Source organism: Podarcis melisellensis (genome assembly GCF_964234715.1).
Source record: "Podarcis melisellensis genome assembly, chromosome: Z".
NCBI lineage: Eukaryota > Metazoa > Chordata > Lepidosauria > Squamata > Lacertidae > Podarcis > Podarcis melisellensis.
The window spans coordinates 31629915-31649732 of NC_138547.1; the positions used below are offsets into that span (position 1 = coordinate 31629915).

Consider the following 19818-nt stretch of genomic DNA (forward strand, 5'->3'; position numbering starts at 1 on the left):
TGTGCCCTCTCTGTTCTTTCGTAATACCTCTTACCCCCGCAGCAACACCTGTGACTGGAAATAAAGGAGGGAAAATGGAATGTAAATTCAATCTTAATTCCACCAGTCTTTGAAGCTTAGGTTCCTTTAAACAAACACACACACACACACACACACACACACACACACCTACCTTTCTGTTCCTTGTCCAACAATGGTTCTGCTGATGGACATCTTTGTTTCTTCCAACAAAGGTGTTTGCTTGTACAGTCAGTATGTGAAAAGATAACACACAGGCTTCAGTATGTGAAAAGATAACACACAGGCTTCTTGGACGTGTGTTGTGTTAAAAATGGCTGCAATGCCACTGCCAAAAAGAGAGAGGCCTATTATGTACTTGGACCTCCTTATCACTTGTACTAATCTAGGGGTATCCAACTTTTTTAGGCCCTTGGGCACGTCTGGATTTTTGAGTGAATTCTTTGGGTGCCACCTCCTCTTGCCATGTCTCTCCCCCCTCTCCTACTTTTAGAAGGGTTCTTCTAGGGAAAGTCAGGTCCAGAAACATTAATCTGAGTTGCTCTTCCAACTTCCTCCTTCAGCTCTATGCACTTTTCAAAGAGAAAAAGGCAACCTCCCTCACCAACTCACAATGAAGGGACCAGCTTGCTGGGGTGTGAGGATTCACAGGCTTTGCATATTGTTTCGGAAACTGCGGTGTAGGCATGTTTGGATTACATTTTCAACCGTATCAATTTTCTCCCCCATTCCTACATTTTTAGTCATACTTTTTCAATATGGCTAAAAGCAGTGAAGGCTGGGAAGAAAGGGAGAAGGCAATTTTAAAGCTGAAAATTAGCATGGAGGAAACCCAATGCCAACCTTCTGTATTCACGTGTGCCCGTTGCAAGACATAGTGCATAATAGTTTAAAACAAGAAAAAGGATGCTTTCTTCAGAGGTTTTGCTGTACTCACTTGCATATCTGTGTAAATTCAGTTGCTTAATCAATCACTTAATCAACTCATTCATGCAATGGATTATTTAAACTAGTGGCAGCCCTAGAATTAAACAAGGGCAGAATCAATCACAGCAGAGCACAGGAGAGCGTTGTAGAAGGAAACTTGAGGTGTGTCCTCAAGGTTAACACATCCAACTTGCCTGAAATCTTCCAGCATGACTCCCCCCCCCCCGCCCAACTCTTTCCTCAGAGTGTAATTCACCCTCTGGGGCTTCTCTTCGCCCTCCCCATCACCTTTCCAACCCACAGGTTCAAGGAAATAACATCAGACTTACAAGACAGTCGTTATTGTTTTTTAGACATTTAGATAGTGTATTACCAAGCTTGCAAGGAGTTAAAAAGTACAACATTCAGAAATATAAAAAGTCTCTCTATGCATCTCCATATACTGTACAGTGGCAAGAATCTGAGTTCAAAAGAGGGTGTGAGCACCCCAAATCAATTTTTCATTGACACGCACAAAAGGAGTCAATAAACTGTTTCCGTCATTCTTGTGTGACCGGTTCACGATAAGACAGACTAATGCAAATATAGAGATAGCTAGATTAAAGTATAGGTAGGAGACTTAGGTTACCTAGGCTGTACAGAAATACCTCAGGAGTGGGGGTGGGGAGTTTATATAAATCCACTTAGGTGTAGAGCAAGGAAAATGGATTCCTAAGAGAAGCAGGCTTGAAAAAAGAATAATTACTCTCTAGGCATTTTGTTTTTAAAACTGTAACCCAGTTAAAGACAAGCACAGGTATCCTCTAGCAAAATGAGGATTTGCGTGTTTTTTTATGGGTGTAGTGTCAGGATTAATGATTGTTTTCCTTTTTGAGGGCAACCCTAAACATGTTTACTTGGGAGGCAAACCCCACCGAGTTCAACAGTACTTGCTGTCAAGTAAATATGCTTAGAACTGCAGTCCAAAAATGGATTTTTTTATTCTACAGAAAATCAAAAGGGAGGAGGGCAAGGTTCTGAGGCAGATATGAATGAAAACCAATGTGCAAATCTCTTGCTAGCAGGAATCCGGCAGCCTCAACATTATAATGCAATCAAGTAAAGGTTTAGCCACCACTGCTAATTTCTCCATTTCACCTCCTTTTCAATGGTTTTTCTTTTCTTTTCCTGAGCAGTCCTATGTGACACTATACAAAGTTTAATGGCATTTCATTGCTCACCGGCCACACATTCAGGCAACAGTTTTTCTAGAAAGCATCCGGCACTTATCTTTGTAGATTCACCCTGTAATGTGGTGGTGCTTGACAATTAAAAACAAAAAAAGCAAAAAGCAAAGCAGACTGCTTCTCCTTGCACCTCTGGTGTGTGTTGTGTGGTCAAAATACATTCATGGGATGAATCTTCATTAGAAGTGAAAGTGCTTGTTTGAAGCCCTTTGTGGGGATTTTTCAAAAAATATATCTATATATCTCAAGGACACAAGACCAACCCCTCCCCTACGATCGGCGATGATTCATCTATGAGAAAGTACACTTGTCCTGGTCAACGGGTTTGTTACATTGGGAGAACATTCATCCTGTTGGCCCAGTAATGAGCTAAAATGGTACATTCATGTCTCTGCAGCAATTGCCAGCAGTTAGGGGTGGACTCTCTGTCCTGTGTCACTTACATGGACACTCAATCTTAGGTCGGTTTGGTCTTGTTTTGTGCACTGCTTTTTTATTTTTAAAAATGCATGAAAATTTCGTAGTTGAATGGTTCACATGACTGCTGACATTTTTGTATGTATTCTCCCAAGACAAATGCCGCCCCCCACCCCTACCCCCAGTGTGTTCCCACCAAATATGCATTTTAACTGTAAAATACATACTTCCGTGCACACATTTTTAATTATTATTATTTTTTGTACTTGAAAACTGCATTACCGAATCCAGAGAGTTTTGTAATCTGATCAGGGGTTGTGCTCCTGCAAGCAAGTACAGGACCATTGGACTGGGCTGGTCTGCTTTGAAAAGTGGACCCAGCCAATTCCTTCCCTACCATCGATGCCACATCCCACACTGGCTTTTGTTGCTTGGTACTCCTACGGTTGATAGTCATACCACCACCACCATTCTATTTGCATGCTGCCTTTCCATAGTTAAAACCATGCTGAAGTGGGAGTTTTATGGGAGCACACACACACAAGGTCTGATTTCAACTACAGCAGAAAGTGGTTATGAGGAGGGTTGGTCGAGGCTGTGCCTTGACAGTCAGAAGCTGCCAGAAAGTTTGCAAAATAATAATGATAAATCCCCGTCAAAGCTGTGATTGAAAGAACACACACATATATCTATGTAGGAAGATGGCTGCGAAGCAACGCAGTTATTTTACCCTGTTAAATTCAAATGGATTCGCTGGTAGGTGAAAAGCAAGGATAACCCAGAACTACACATGGCAAAAGGGGATCAATCCTAAATCTGGAAAAAAATTGCACTCACTTTTATTTAATTTTTAAGAATCTGAATGGCAGGTTTTCCATTTTGAAAAAAAGGGGGGGGGATCAGCATTTCAATGTTAAAAACAAAACCTGCAATTCTATAGAAGTCTACTCAGAAGTAGGTCCCGTTGAGTTCAACAGGACCTCTTCCTAGGTAAGCATGCATTGGATTGCAACCTGAGTCTATCTGATTGATTTTTAAGCCCATAATGTTAGGTATTAACTTGGCAAACCCAAAACTTTTAGAAGTCTCCCTACCCCTAAATTTAACAGGATCCAGACTTAGGAATTCGGGTATATACATCCATCCCCGGCCCCACACCAAAGCAGATTCAAGATTGGAGAATTCCACCCACCCTACTCTATCAATTGCCCGCTTTGGAGAATGAAAACCACAGAAGGCACCCAGCAGGCAAATGATTCTGCCACCAGGACTTGTCTGGGGAAGCAGAGGATATTGTATCTGCTCCTGGCCTTAGGACACCTGCTCTGAAAAAAATGTAAAGAATCCAGGTTGTTAGGGTTTACAATCATTGGTACTTCAGCACATTCCTGAGTTTTGCTTGAAGGACAAGGATAGCCCCATAATCCCACTTTTCTGGGCCTGGGGACACATTTGAAAACCGAAGAAAAATGTTGAGATCACCATAAAATACCCATTTCACAGCGGAAAATCTGGTGATGCTCAGATCCCAGCACCCTCCCCCCCATCAGCAGGCAAAACACACGCACCCCCCAAACAAACAGAATACGGGGGGCGGGGGGAGGCAGGCAACACCCTTCTCCCAAAGACAACTTGTCACAGAACCAAAAATACTCTATTAATATATATATATGTATACACACAAATAAAAACTGGGAGGGGTAGGATATCTGTGGACACCAAGGTGTGCATCTGAGGGTACCATGGTGCTCACAAGCACCACATCAGGGACCTCAGAGCTCTGGGCAGAAATTTCTGAAACAACTACAAAGCTTTCCCCTTTCCTGCATTTCTCCCCTGTGGCACAAGTTCTATTTGCCTGGCTGTTAGATTTGGAAAAGGGAAGTGCCAATCACGTGGACCTTGGTAATGAGCCACTTGTGGGTAGGAGGAGAAATAAAGAACTGCACATAACAGGATGGTGCCAGAGCCCCCAGAAGGCCCTTTTGGTTCTCTGGCTTGTGTTTGTTCCAGTCAAGCTCCAACTATGCTTGGGCAGGACTTGGAGGGCATGAGCAACAGACAAAAGTTGTAAGCGGGATCAATGGTAGGGAGTGGCGATCTGAATGCAGATGGTTGGTGGGAGGCAACAGCTGGGAAAAAATCCAAGGGAAGAAAGCTTAGAGCTTGGGGACTACTGGTGGGATGGCAATGTGTGGTCAGAGGAAGAAGAGGGAGAAACCTGAGAGGAGGAAGTGTCAGAAGCTGAAGAGGTAACAGGCCTTATTGAGCAGGGAGAGTCTGTGGCAGAGAGAAGTCCAGAAGCAAAAGCAGAGGCAGAAGAGGAGATGGAGGGGAGGGGGAAAGTTTCACTCCTGTTCCCATTGGACAGCTTAAATGGCAGGTGCATGCTTAATAAACTGATGCATATCTGGTTTGACCCTTTAGGGAGTCTACAAATCACACCCAGCAAGTGCAACAAATAAGTCTGGGATACAGAAACAGAGGGTCCTAAGAAAAAAGAAGAGAGGGTTGAAGGAATGGAGACCTGGTAGATTCTCCAAAATCCAGGGAGGGAGCTAAAGTATAATTTGCTTGTGTCAAAAGGAGGGGGGGGCTTCCTGTGACTACAGAAGAAACAGAATCAATTTGTGTAAAATTAAGCAGCAGTCACACAGCACTTGTGTGCTTTAAAGAAAGTATTGGGTTGTATGTAACATAGTGCTAAGTTAAAGTCACTTAGTGGTACATTGTGCCAGCAAAACTTTGCTGTGCAAGATTTTGCACGTGCAGGCTACTCATAACTTTGACAAGCAGGATACTGTACAATCTGCTGCACAACAGATTCCCACTAATGCAAGAGTTGCATTTGATCCCTCTGTTGCACATTAAAACTTGCCCTTTGAACTAGCACAAGTTCTCTGTGATCGTGGTTCAAGGATGTTGGATACATCCCTATATATTTAACCTGCTGTTATGTGAGACTCCCAGTGGACTGTATCTAAGAGACTGGTGGGGTCTGCACACTTTCATTAATTCTGCAGCAAAAGATTCTCTCAAGACCATTCAGTGGGTTAAGGTAGTGCACTTTTTACATCATTCATATAGGAAGCTTGAGTCACCTTATATCATTTTCTTTTTCTAATAAGGAAAACACACTGTCTTGTTCATAGCTTTTCATCCTTCTAACTACCATCTTCCTTAACCTCATTTCCTAAGCTAGAACCTCACCAGATCCCCTTTTATTGGAAAGGGGACTAATCTGCAGTGCTGCTACCTGGTGCTGACCCACTTTGTAGGTGAGGGGATTGATAACATTTAGCCATGTTGATGGGACCACCGAAGAGGACAGTCCCTCCTCTTCAACCACCACCATCACAATTTTGTATATTTCTAGCCTAACTGGAAAAGCAACAGCAAAAGCAGAACCAAAAAGAGCAGGGGGGAAAACCCTCACAATCAATGAAGCGTGGACATTTTTATGATATATTTTTCTTGAACGTCTGAGCTGGGAAGTTAATTACAGACCTAACTGTGCAAATCCATGGCAACAGATGGAGGAACATGTAATTAAAGCCAAACTAACAGTGGCAGCAACTGGAGCCAAGCACATTTTAAAGCAAATTCTGGTTCATCCAAGCAGAAGGGGCAGGTAACACCTCCTGGGAAACAAAAGAGTATTAATAGAAAGAAGCCTTGCTGCTTCTTAGGATGACTGTTGCTGAAGCGCTTCATGCAGGAAGGAGAGAAACACTTTGCAGAGGGACAGAAGAAGCCTGAGCTTTGGTTTTGGGCTGTACAAAGGAAATGTCCAGGAACACATTACAAACACAGAAAAGGTCGGTCACTTCACTGGCCAGAATACATTAAAAAAAACAAAGAAACCTGAAACATCTCTTGACACTACAGATGTAGATTCAGTTATAGGTCACTCATTAATCTTCCACGTCAAATGAAAACATTCAGTTATTAGTCATGTCAGACCCGCTAGAGATTGAAGCTTTTTCCATGTTCTTTTTTTGGCTTACAGAGACTGAGTGCATTCAGGTCAGTAGGCCATGGTGCTATTGGTCCAAGGAGTTGGCTAGGCAAATATGAGAAATGGAATGAGCAGTTGTTCACACATGAGTCTATTGCTTGGCCTCTCACAACTAAATGCATGAACTGCTTTTGTGTGTCACTGGCTGTTTTTGCACATAACAACAGGCCAGATTTTATGTCTTGTTGTGGTTTATTGTGAGCCTGATTGCTCACCCTGGCACAAACAGGATAAACAAACTAGGAAGCCTTAGCTTCTGGTCATATTGAACCAGTGATTATAATTTGTTTCTCCCTAGCAAGCCATAAGTATTAGCCTACCTTAAACCATGCTTCGTATTTGATTTCCTGTTCATGGCTTCTTGTTAGGGAGCAACAAACCATGACACACACCCCGGTTCAGATGTAACCAGAAGTCATGGCTTGTTGCATTACTATATTGTTCATGCCAGTAAAGGATTGAATCAGAAGCAACTGGGCTGTACAGACTAGCAATACCACTTGTTCACTGTAAAACACAAGAAGACAGTCTGGCTTGTTGTTATGTGTGAATGTGGCCAGTGTGTTTGACGCCAATGTGATAGGTCCTTCATACATTCCAATGATCATTTAATGTTGCAACCAACAAGCAGTAGACATGTGTCATCAGGCTCTTCCTGAATAATGTGGACCCAGAAATCTGCAGAATAGCTGCTATACAGTGATTATATAGGAAGAGGAAAACCCAAGAAGATCCAGATAGGTTTGACTAGATTTCCAGACTTAGTATGGTGTTTGACAGCCATTAATTGAATTGTTAGACTGCACAGCTAAGCACAATGATAAAGAACTGTCAACATGAGGCACTAACTGGGCCAGGCCAAATTAGCCACCAGCTGTTGACGGAGTAACTTTCTTCACAGAGGAGGCAACACAGTTGATGGTTGTAGGGTTTTTTTTGTTTTTGCAAGACTTTTAAACTATGGGGGATAGCTTTCTTCAAAATCCACATGCCTGGTACAATTCAGAAAAAAATCAGCAATGATATTCACCTGCAGCAAATAGACAATGGTAATAATCAGCTGTGATGCTAAAAAGGCTTCTTTGTCTGCAGGGCATCACCTCTGAATGTGGCTGATATGATAAAGAAAGTGAAGGAAGAGATTCTTTTTAAAAGAAAGAAGAAAAGAAAGAAAAAGCAATGTGCATTCCAGTTCATAGCATAATAAGGAGGAAAGCAAGTTGTGCGGAATCCAACAGTTGTTTTGGCCTGAAGCTACAAAACTACTTCCCAGGCTACTTCCCATTTCTTAATCACATTTAATTTCGGAATATGCATTTGGCTCATTGTCCTCTCTCGGCTGGGCTTTGCATCAGCCTGGCACATATTCAGCAGGGTTCTTGAGCACAGGTACCATGGAAGTGTGCTGCTCAACTCACAGATTAAAGCCCAGTCTTGAGATAATGAATATGGGCTCAAATAGCAAACATCAGGAGGGAGCTGTCTATAAACTTGGCTTCTTGAACTGTTGGAAGAAGGAGGGCCCCGAATTGCCTTCTCACCTAGGGGGCAGCACAAAACCCAATATATATCTTTAGACTCTTGCAAAAAAAGAAAGAAAGAAAGGAGAAACAGACAGAGAGAGAAAGATAAGAGGGAGAGATAGAGAAAGAAGAACGTTGCTAAGAGCCCTACCATTTCACTCCTCTGAAAATAAAGCATTTAAATCTCATCAACAATTGCGGACTGTTGTTTTGAAATGGGAGTCTAAAGTGATGAAGAATTGCATGCTTCACCAAGGACTGGAATGGCTCACAAGAGTGTGCATGCTTTTCTTCCAGCTCTTCGAGAGTACGAGAAACCAAATGTATTTGATGCAAGTTGGACCAATAAAAAGGAAGCCTTTCTTTGTGTATGAATGCCACACTTCAACTGAATGGCACTTATTTCCAGGTCAGCGTGTTTAGGATTGCAGCCTAAGAGAACAATTTAAATGTACTGCTGTTCTTCCTGGACTGCCCTGCTTCAGACTGCTGATTGTGGAATAGCATGTTTCAAAGCTCCCCGGTGCTAAATTTCAAAACCTAATTTCCCTACATATACAGTGGTACTTCTGGTTAAGAACTTAATTTGTTCTGGAGGTCTGTTCTTAACCTGAAACTGTTCTTAGCCTGAGGTACCACTTTAGCTAATGGGGCCTCCCGCTGTCGCCGCACAATTTCTGTTCTCATCCTGAAGCAAAGTTCTTAATCCGAGGTACTATTTCTGGGTTAGCGGAGTCTGTAACCTGAAGTGTCTGTAACCCGAGGTACCACTGTACAAAGTTAGCACATAAGGCTAAGCTAAAACCCTGTTTCTTTTTCAGAAATTTCATTTAAGTGTGCCTGCAAACCTTCGTTTGCCGACTCAGGCAGCATTATGTACTTCTGCAGATATATATATATATATATTTAAATGCTTTCAGTGTCATTATTTCTTAGGACCAATCACATTGTGTACAATTTTCTCATTAGGAGTTAACCACTTGAACAGCTGAGTTTCTGCCCAACTGTTGGGGAATAGGTCATCCTCCTCGGTTTCATAATGATTTGAGAGTACAAATACTTTCCAGCCAATTTCATGCTGGCTATGTCTTTATATAAGCAATATATGACCACTTATGTTACCATGACACCATTTCATTCCTACTCCCCAGCACACAGAGAGATGAATGCATTTGTTAAATGATAAAGCCAAGATGGCTAGAGCAGTGTCATAGCAAAGCAAAGAAATAATGCATATCCCCTCCACCCGATGATTTGAAAGACCAAAGTTCTGCAAGAGGAGACCATCATTTGAGGATTAGCTGATACGGGCAACTATACTTGATTTGACCAGCATTAATGCTATATATCACACACACACACAGCCTCACACAAAGGCACACAGAGAAAACTAAGTCCTGCTGCAACCCAACATTATTAATCCTGGGCAGGATATGTTTCATTTCATACAACTGTACTGTATAGGGTACCCTGGAAGTCATACAAAACTAAGCGCAGTATTTTAAAAACACCCTGTTTTCACTTTTTATGAAGTTGCAATTGGCTTACATTAGCTATCGGCTATCATTACTACCCTGTTCCATTAGGGGCACTTTTGGTAATCAGAAAATCAGATCAGTGACCAGATGAACGAGGAGATTCTCCAGTCCCTGCCAGCAAGGCAGTCAGGTACTGCATGGAAAACAGGTTTTGAGACACAGTATATACCTGGATTTGGATGTATGATTAAAAGCAAGCATGGGGAACTTGTTCCAGCCTGAGGGGAGAATTCCCACATGGGGAACTTGCCCAGGACCTGAAAACCAGGGGTGGGAAGGGCCAGAGGCAAAAGTGGACACTTCAAGGGATGTGACTGCTACATTCCAACTACATAAAAGATAAATGTTGTGACACCCATGCATTTCTCCATCCCCCATCCAGACAAGCAAGTAATTTTATTACAGTTAAAAGATATATCCCAGCCAGGAGAAGCTCTCCAGGGGAGTACATAGCAAGGCAGGGAAAATGTCCTTGTAAGATGAGCAGAAGCTTCTACTTTAGATTAGTCTCGGTTTAGTGCATTGTTTGAAACCTAAACTGTGGCTAATTTTAACTATAAATTGAACAAGCCAGCTTCACAACCTAGGCTGTTAGCTTGTTTCAAGTAACTATAGTTAAAATTGAACAGTTTTCCTAGCAGGATAAATGGGACTTTACCATGAGTGTTTGTTTTGCTAGGGTTTTAGTCTTGATTCAAATGTGTTTTGTGTGTTTTTGTGTGCGTGTGTTTTAAAAAATTATCTTACGTGAAAATTGCCTTGAGATGGTTGTTTAGAAGGCGATGAAGAAATAGATGATGATGATGATGATGATGATAATAGGCACATTTTTTTGTAAACATTATTTGGCCGGAGAACTGCACGACAAAATTTGGAGGAGTGCAGATTTTGAAGGCTAGCTTTTTCAGTTCACATATTTTTCAGAAAGTGTGGATTAGATTGGTATGCATTTCAATAAAAACAGAAGCAAATTTCTCCTTCATCCCTTAGTTGCAACCAGTTTCAGGCCCATTTAAATGCCATAGGTCCAGACCAATGAACCTGGAAACTATAGGTATAGAAATTAAAAAAAAAATAAAAAATTGGCAAACTCATACAACTCCAGTTCCCAGGGTTACCGGAGCAGGTGTCTGTGTATGTGTGATGACATGAGTTCCACCTTCATTTCAAACTAGCTAAATTTTGCAATGTAAATATGCCCCTGGTCTTTCCAAGCAAGCCCCTTTGGATATACCTAAAAGAAATTATCTTTTGCCAAGTTCATCTGTGATTGCTATAGCCCTTCCCCATGTTCTAACAATCACTGAAACAGGAAGTAAGAATGAGTTACGCTTCCTATTTTCACCGTAGCATTTAGAAAAAGAGAATGTTAAGCGCTAATATGTACATTCTGTGGGGACACCGTTCGGTTCCCAAACTACAAGGGTGACGCAAAGGGCCCCCAGACACCATAACTTTTTATAATTTCCCCCTTAGCTCCTGCTTTTCCAAATGTGGGACATGTTTTGGCTGAAATTGGGGAGGATTAGGGCATCAGTCTCATGAATTTCACTAACCCCCCTCTCAGAAAAAACCCCAAAACCCTATCCACCATAATTTGAACACTGGTCTTTTTTCGGTATTTTGCAGCATGTGAAAGCATCTTGGGGGGGGGATCTTTGTATTGAACATGGGTAGATTGATCTTAGGAGGTGCATGGCAAACCCTGGATTCCTACAGAGGATCTTGTGATTTTTGCTCACATCAAGTTAAATTGGAGAGGTTTAAGATAATCACTGGAAGGAGCCATACGCTACTGGGGAAGGAGTTGGGTATTTTACTGATCCTTGTCATCTCTTTTTAAACGACCCACCTTCCATACTCCCTAGGACTCATGGAAAACAGGAGCCTAAAACTCAGGAGGAGATGTGTCAGGTGTAGCTGACCAGATGCTACTGGCATTACACAGCAGGGAGCAGTACAGAAAGTGAGTAAAATAGCATCATTCAGTAGTAGCAATAGCGCTGGGCATTTCTAATGATTGTCTTTTCACCCCCCCCCCCAAACCCATCAGTTTTTCTTGCTTTTGTTTGCTCCTTGGCCCAGTCAGCAGGATCCCACACACTGGCTGTGTGAGAGGGAAAAGCAGAAGCCAGATTGTGAAAATCAGGGAATGCAACTTTCTGCCTTGAGAGAGGAACCGCAGGGCAGTGGGGAGGCAAGAGAGGGACTCTAATACAGTGCCCTTCCCTGACTATGGACATTCACTGCAAGGCCATTAAGTTGTGTGAGCATACCAGAGGTTGCAAAGTGCTAATCAGCTGAAAAAATGGTATACCGGGGTTGAGGGGGTGGGGGAAGAGATTCAAGACGCTGCCCAGACAAAACCTTAAGTATCAGCAAAATGCCTTTCATTGAGACAGGTAGAAACATGGAGAGGGAAGGGGCTTTTATATTGTGGTATGCCCTGCGGTGCATGCATTCGATGCTTCTTTAGACACCTTACACGTGAAGATTATACACACACAAACACACTGCACTGCATTAAGGACTGGTTCACCCAGACTTAAGAGTGGAAGGTAGTGTTTGCCCACATGGCAAGCATTATTATTTAGGGTCATCTTGTGGATGATCAATGTGGTTACGTTGTTTACCAGGTGTGGGGAACCTCTAGCCCTCCAGATGTTGCTGAACTAAAGCTCCCATTATCCCTAGCTATTGTTCTTCTTGCTGAAGTTGATGAGATGTGTAGCTCGGCAACATCTGGAGAGCCAAGGGTTCCACATGTCACCTGTCCTCCAGGTGTTACACAACAACAGCTCCTATCACAGGCACAGACAAACTCGGCCCTCCAGATGTTTTGGGACTACAACTCCAACCATCCTTAGCTAACAGGACCACTGGTCAGGGATGATTGTAAATTGTAAACCACAGATTGTAAATTCTGTGGCCAATTGCCCTCCGCCATTTAAAGTATGCCCTTCCCTTGGCTCACATGTATCCCAGCTTAGGAAAACATCTAGTTAATCAGAATAAGCAGGCTCTAGTATATGAGAGCTTGTGCCACAATTCATCTGCAAGTGCATACAGTGCTGAAAGATGCTTTTAATTCTTTTTTTCATCTTCATGATGTAAAAAGAAGAATCCTACCAAGGACGGAAGTGAAGAATCCGACCAAGATAGCTGCTGCAACCATTATTCAGCCCCAATGCTTTGCATTGATCCTTAAAACAAAGATGGCACTGAACAACCAGCCCATTAGTCTAAGTCTAGTGTCTGCAAAGAGCCCCATGGTGTCCCAGCTGGACAGAGTCCATTGTGTGCAGGATTCAGCTCTAAAGACACAATTAGCTCAGGAACCCAGCAGGAGCTACAAGACCATTTGCTTTTGTTCCATTTAAGGCTATGAAGAGAAGCAGGTCAACAGCATTAACGAGAGCTTCTGGTCAGATAATGGATTTCTGGTTCCAAGGATATAGAAGGGCTAGGAAAATCTTTCAGATTCCGAGCTGAATATTTGCATTTAAGGCAGTGAGGGAATCAATCCTGTATCAAAATGTTCCGTGTGCCAGCCCTCCCGAGAGCTGAACGAATATTTCAAAATTCTCAAGGGCCAGCTTAGAAATATTAGGCTGAAGGGTAATGAGGCCAGATTGGGAAATTTTGCCCGCCCTGAGCAAAAGAACAGCAAGCAATATGTTAAGGACACTGGAGTCATAGGGCTCATCCTAAGAATCACAGAATTGTAGAGTTGGAAGGGACCACTACGGTCATCTAGTCCAACCCCCTGCAATGAGGGAGCTTTTTCGCTCAACGTGAAGCTTGAACTCACCACCCTGAGATTAAAAGCCTCATGATTGCTAGTCATGGGTCTGAGAGGCTTTAATTTTGTCCCACCGCTTTCCCCGGGAAAACCCACTGTTCACTGCCGAACTGAAACAAACCTCAGTCCACAGGAAACCTGACTGGCGTTTGTTCCAATTCAGGCGTAAGCAGCAGGTTTCTCCAGGGAAAGCGAAAGGGCAAAATAACTTCTCGGACCCGTGACTAGGAATCACAGGATGAACAGAAGTGGGGCTGAGCCCTGATATGACGGTCAGGCATCATCAATAAAAATAGGGATCTTTGCTCTTCCTCTGCCTGAACAACACCTGTCTCCCAAGTGACCACCTTTCCCCCTCGCCACCACTCAGGAGTTTCGCAATCAAAACTAAAATTGATCAAGTCAGGTTCTGTGGGGTAGGGTGGGGGGTAGAATTAAAAAGAAAAGAAGCCACAACAGCCATATATTGTATCCTACAAGCACTGAAAGTACCACATGCCAAAGAAACTCTGAACAGTTCCAAGCTAGCTTCACTGCAGAGAAGAAATCAGTACAGGGGGACTCCCCCCAACCCGCCAAATTTGTAGTCTTGGAAAGCAGGAGGATCAGGATGAGAAAGAGAGGAGGTATCCAACTCCTCATGCAATTGAAGAAGGTGTCAGGCCTAGGTCTGATACCAATGCAGGATAGCCCTGTCTAGCAACACCCATGCTGCAGGTCCTTCTTCCAGTGTGGAAAAAGATATAAAAGTTTCCTCTCTTTTAGGGCCAAGATGTGTGGCTGATTCCATTGGGGATGAGTGTGTGCTCTACATTTAAGACACTTTTTCTTGGGTCAGGAGTCCCCCCCCCCCTCCAGTAAAAAAAGAAACAGAAAAAAGTCTGGCACCACTGCCAACAAATCAACAAAGATGAAAAACAACAACACAGCCCCCCCACCCCATTAATGGAGTGGTAGGCTCACCCTGACCCTTAGTCAAGCAGATCTCCCCAAGGGCTGGATTAGGGCATTGCGCAAAATGACAAAGCTCTCTCTCTCGACATACTCATGGCTGGGTCTTAGGGCCCTGAATTGTCCCGTCCACAGCAAACTCGGTCATAACTCGCCGAGCCAAGGGGTTGGTGGTCTTCAGAAGTTCAGCCGCAGACGTACGGATGCCTGAAGCGCCCTTGCCACCTTTCTTTTGAAGGAGTGCCTTAAAATCTTCATTCCTGCTGGAGGTTCTTGTGACGCCCGTTGGAGCGCACTCGTTGCTCTTTGAATTCTGCCGGTTGCCAAAGGCCTCGCCGGATTCCTTCCAACCAAGCAACTTCCGTTTGGACCTGCAAATGCAAACACGCAAACACACGCACACACACACACAAACAGATCAGAAAGTCACTTGAGGTTAGGCAGAGCTGGCGCAGCCGTAACAGTCTAAAATGGTGTAATGGGACCCATCCAGAGGAAACAATGGGAGCTTTGTATGCAATGGTTCAATTTGCCATGGGTGTTTCCAGAGCAGCCTTCCCCAACCTAGTGCTTGCTAGATGTTTTGGACTACAATTCCCATAATTCCTGGCTGGGGCCCAGGTTTGATAAGGCAGCCCAAGGACTATCCAGCCATTGTTCTGCTGTTGTAAGCTGCAAGCAGAATTGCAGCTGCCTTTTCTTAATGTGGGGGTAAGGTGCTTTTTTGACATGTGCTTGCTGCTACATTCCATCCACACTAATGGGTAGGACAGAGCTCCCTAGGTGGGGAAGTGACGATTCACTCAAGCAAAGTTTTTAAAATAAAATAAAAATTCACTCTTCTGCCACTCATCTTCTACTTAAAATCAGTTATTTAATTAGTGCTGAAATGCTTATTTACCATAAGCACTGTTTCCCAATTACTTTCGACATTTGTGGAAACAAATGCTTTAAAAAAGTTAGAAAGTGTGTTAGGCCAAAAACTTGATAGAATGTAGCATTTTAAAAATCCTTAAAAATAAATCTCCTTCATTTAGACATGACTGTGTGAATATGTTAATATTTTTTTGAAAATTGTAGCTAAAAATATAGATGAAAAAGCACTCTATGGCTCATTAAAAGAGTTACTGGTAATACTGGAGATGTCCTGAGTGGCAACAAGTTCACCTCAATAGGTTCACTTACATTGCTCATCAAAGCTACATCTGCAAAAAAAGATGGAAGCGTAGAGCTAAGAACCTACCACACCTGTAGCGACTGCACTACTGTGCTTTAACTTTCTAAAAAGGCAGCTTTTCTGTGGTCTGAGGAATCATAGAATTGCAGAGTTGGAAGGGACCACGAGGGTCATTTGGTCCAACCCCCATGTTTTGCCCAACGTGGGGCTCAAACCCACGACTCTGAGATTAAGAGTCTCATGCTCTACCAACTGAGCTATCTCTCAGAGGAACCACACGGCAAACACAAGGAGGATAATGATCGGATTATGACCTCCTGTGGGTGCTGTGAAAAGTGAGTGAAGTAAGAAAGCACATATGGTGCCAAACTCTAGCTAGCGCTAGTTTTCTTGCATGGAAGGAGAATGTGAGCTTTCTTTCGTGAGTGGGCAAAAACACTGCGCCCTTTGCAGCACTGGTGGGGGGAACCTGTGGCCCTCCAGATAACTCCCATTGGCCCCAGCCAGCATAGCCAATAGTCGGGGCAATGGGAACCGTAGTTCAGCAGTGTCTGGCAGGCTGCAAGTTCCACTTGCCTGATGTACAGGGACTGGGTTTAAGTAGGATGCAGCAGTACAGTTAGGTCATTTTGGACCCTTGTTACAGAGCCCTCTCTATTTAGATTCAGCTTTGCTTACTTCAAAATGTGGTAGGGCAGACCTGATGCAGTGGGGGACCCACCTCTGGCTCGTTCTGCTGAGTGGACCCCTAGAGCTCTTCCCCAAAGCTCTAAGTGGGTGAATTCCTGGGTGAAATGGGTGACGGGAGTATCTGAGACATGGTGCAAGCATTCAATTTGAAAATGCAAGCCTCTGGTCCTTATGATGAGCTGCAGAGATCAGCATGAAAACAAGCAAGCACTCATGAAAGTGGTGCAGGAGGTGGGGTTCGAAACAGCCCACCTGAAATGTAGTGGCTGGCCTGCAGTGGCTCTTAAACAAATGCATAACCGGCACAGGAGCTTGGCTTTGAGAATAGACCCAAACTGGTGATTGGCAACTATTATGAGATCTCTGGAATTGAGTTGTGCAGATTCTGGAGGACATGAACAGGGGATGAAGTGAGGAAGGATTTTCGGGTGGGGTATGCATGAAGCTCACAAAGAGCAGGAAGGGTCTTTCCCCCCCAAGTTAAGGCTGGCGTACGGTGGGGCTAGAGTGGTGGGGTGAGCAAACCACCCCACACCCTCAGAGGAGCTACCAACTCCCAAAATGCAACACCTGGATGGGCCCCCACCTGTGGATGACAGTAAACAAATCCTCTGTGGTTCGGGATGTCACAAACACATCGTCGTCCTCCTCGGTTATCGACTCGGCGGTTTTGTCACTTACAAAGCTTTTCTCTTCGGCCCTTGAGCCCACTGAGCTCCCTGAAGAAAAGAAAGCAAGAGTCTTGGCCAAACAGGTCTCCTGCCAGTGAGATCTGGGATGTGGGCAGTAAGCTGGCGGGGTGGGGTGGGGGTGGGAGAGAGGCACTTCAGAAACAGCCAACTGGAGAACAGGTATGGGGAACCTGGAGCCCTACAGGTGCTGTTGGAGGTCAACTCCCATCAGCCCCAGCCAGCGTGGCCAATGGTCAAGGATGATGGGAACTGAAGTCCAACAACTCCTAGAGGGACACAGGTTCACCATCCCTGGGCAGAGGAGCCAGGTGTGGGGGGTTGTTTGAGAGACAGAGAGAGACAAAGACAGAGACAGAGACACAGGGAGGACAGGCAATGCTCCTTTAATCTTCAATAACCAGATATAGCACATGAAGACATTGATTTGATTTTTGCCACCACCTCTTTGTGCACCTGCAGAGGCCTTTCCTGATGCCCAGAGGATCCCATGTCCCTTATGCTGAAACTGGGCTGGGAAGGAGGATTCTTCTGGAGTCAAGCAAAGAGTTTGTAGTGTGTACTTGTTTGTGCATTGTCCTTACTACATTTTTCCTGTTTGCAAATGGACCCACAGGCTCCAAAAAGGTGGGTGAACCCAGATATAAAGGGAAAGCAGCGAGCAAAGGGGTGGCGGGATTAATATCAATTAATATCATCTCCTTCACCAGAGAGTTTCAAATACAAGTTTAATCTTTTCTTATTTAGGCTCCACTTTTCCTTCTACTTTCTCCATCTTGCCCATTCCTAAACCCCCCCCCCTGAAGTTGCACATCCCACATGAAACTGCAGGGGTGAGGGGAGAGGGGAAGGGCAGAGAAAGCAATTGTACCTTTCTTTCCAACTCCAACTCCTTTAATATACCCCTTTCAGCTAAAAATATCTTTTCAGGGGAGTTGAGAGAAAAATAGAGGAAAGCGTTAAAGCTCCATTTGGCAGAGCACAGCTTTCTGGAACTTGGAAGTATGCCCACTGGACATGCCCACACCATACATTTGAAGCACTCTTGTACCACTTTATCCTGGGAACTGTAGTTGTTCAGGGTTCTGGGAACTGTAGCTCGAGCACCCTTTTAAGAAACTACATTTCCCAGAATTCTTGGTGGAAGACATAACAGATTAAAGTGGTATGAGAGTGCTTTAAATGTATGGTACAGATGTGACATCAGACTGGGGGGGGGCTCTACTTTCAGAACAGCAACCCTGAAACACATTCCTTTTTATTCCCAGTGTTCAGGGGAAGATTTGTCACTGGTTATCTAGCTGAAACAAAGCAAACTATGGGTACCTAGAAGCGGAAGCATAAACAGCAACAAGACTGTGAATCTAAGAAAGGCACCGTATTGTGCTCAATATATATATATAACATAAACTACCGGTACATTAAGAAAGATAAAATGAAACGAAGCTAAACAATGTTAATTAGAAAACATAAATAAGAAAACAGAGAACCAGCTGGGGGAAAAATATGGTAACTCAGTCGGAACTGAAAGATAAATTGCATCCCACCCCCAGCTATTGCTCCTTTGTTTTATTTATGTTTTCTGATTAAGAATGCTTTGCTGCATCTTTACTGATGCATCATCATCATCATCATCATCATCATAATAATAATAATAATAATAATAATAATAATAATAATAATTTATACCCCGCCCTCCCCAGCCAAGGCCGGGCTCAGAGCGGCTTACAAGCAATAATAAAAACAAGATGAATGAGTACAACTTAAAAACAAAAATAAAATACAACATTAAAATAATGGAACATTAAAATATTAAAATGTAGCCTCATCACAGGAGGAGAAGGAAAAGAAAGGAAATTTTAAGTTAGATACGTTGAGTACAATATTATACCTTTATTGTATTCAAGGTCTTGTTACTGGTTATTAAGTAGACAAAATGACACCCACACCTACGCACAAGGAGGAAGTATAAGCAACCCCAAGGAGGGAAACCCCAAATTGGCTTAGTCTGGGGAAAGAGCTAGGGAAGATGTGGGTACGATACCCTCTCCCAGAGCAGCACTTTGAAACAGCTGCTGGTTATTATTTTCAAGCGAGAGATCCTAACCACAGATCTCCTGTTATTGCATCCATTTTCAAGTGAACACAGAATTCACAGGCATTCCCTTCCTTTCCTGAAGATCTTCAGGTGTTCACAGGAGGTTTGTTTGCATGTTACAATGAACACAGGGACAAACTTGTCTCTCCACATGTGCCGGGGTTTGTGTGAAAAAGCATACACTTCTTATTTGCACAGCTCAGCTGTTGCGTACACAGGAAGACTGTAAAGATCACTGGACGATACATGAGGCTTGTTGACAAGTCACATTGAGCACAGGTACAAGCGGTCTCTACACATGTGGAACTGTGTGAAAGAGTGTACACTTGTTGAGCACTGCGTGTTAACAATAGTACAAGTGTTTGTGGACGCAGATGCGCAGATTATGCACTCATTGAATGTGGTGTGCCAACAACTCTATGTAAATAACTGTACAAATGTACAGCTTAGCTATTTATTTATTTTTACACAGATTGTACACTAGATGAATGCAGCATGTGAACACCCTCTAAGCTGATGGGTTTTGCCATTAGGTGGAGCTGCAAGTAGGAGCAGCAGGCCTTCTATGTCCACGAGAAATGCCAAGCAACAGAAGGGTACAGAATGAGGGGCAAACAAAGGGGAAAGGTGGGAAGGTTTGAGCTGACTGATGATGGTTGGAGAAGGAGCTGAAGAGAGATCAGAGGGAGAAAGAAATAGGGGGAATGAATAAAGCTAACAGACAAGATGTTGGGAAGAATAGGA

At 43.5% G+C, this 19818-nt stretch overlaps 1 protein-coding gene across 4 annotated transcripts in view; it reads right to left on the minus strand.

Moving 5' to 3' along the window:
- Positions 1 to 13015: 13015 nt before the first annotated feature.
- Positions 13016 to 19818, minus strand: part of NHSL2 (NHS like 2) — a 107973-nt gene continuing 101170 nt past the window's right edge. For 3 of the 4 annotated variants that reach the window (XM_081897325.1, XM_081897326.1, XM_081897327.1), the window contains exons 7-8: positions 16874 to 17006; positions 13016 to 14791 (exon numbers count right to left, since the gene is read on the minus strand). In XM_081897325.1, the coding sequence (XP_081753451.1) occupies positions 14515 to 14791; positions 16874 to 17006 (410 nt within the window). In that variant the 3' untranslated portion in view covers positions 13016 to 14514. The remainder of the gene's footprint in view (positions 14792 to 16873; positions 17007 to 19818) is intronic. The other variant, XM_081897328.1, reaches the window with a different exon arrangement.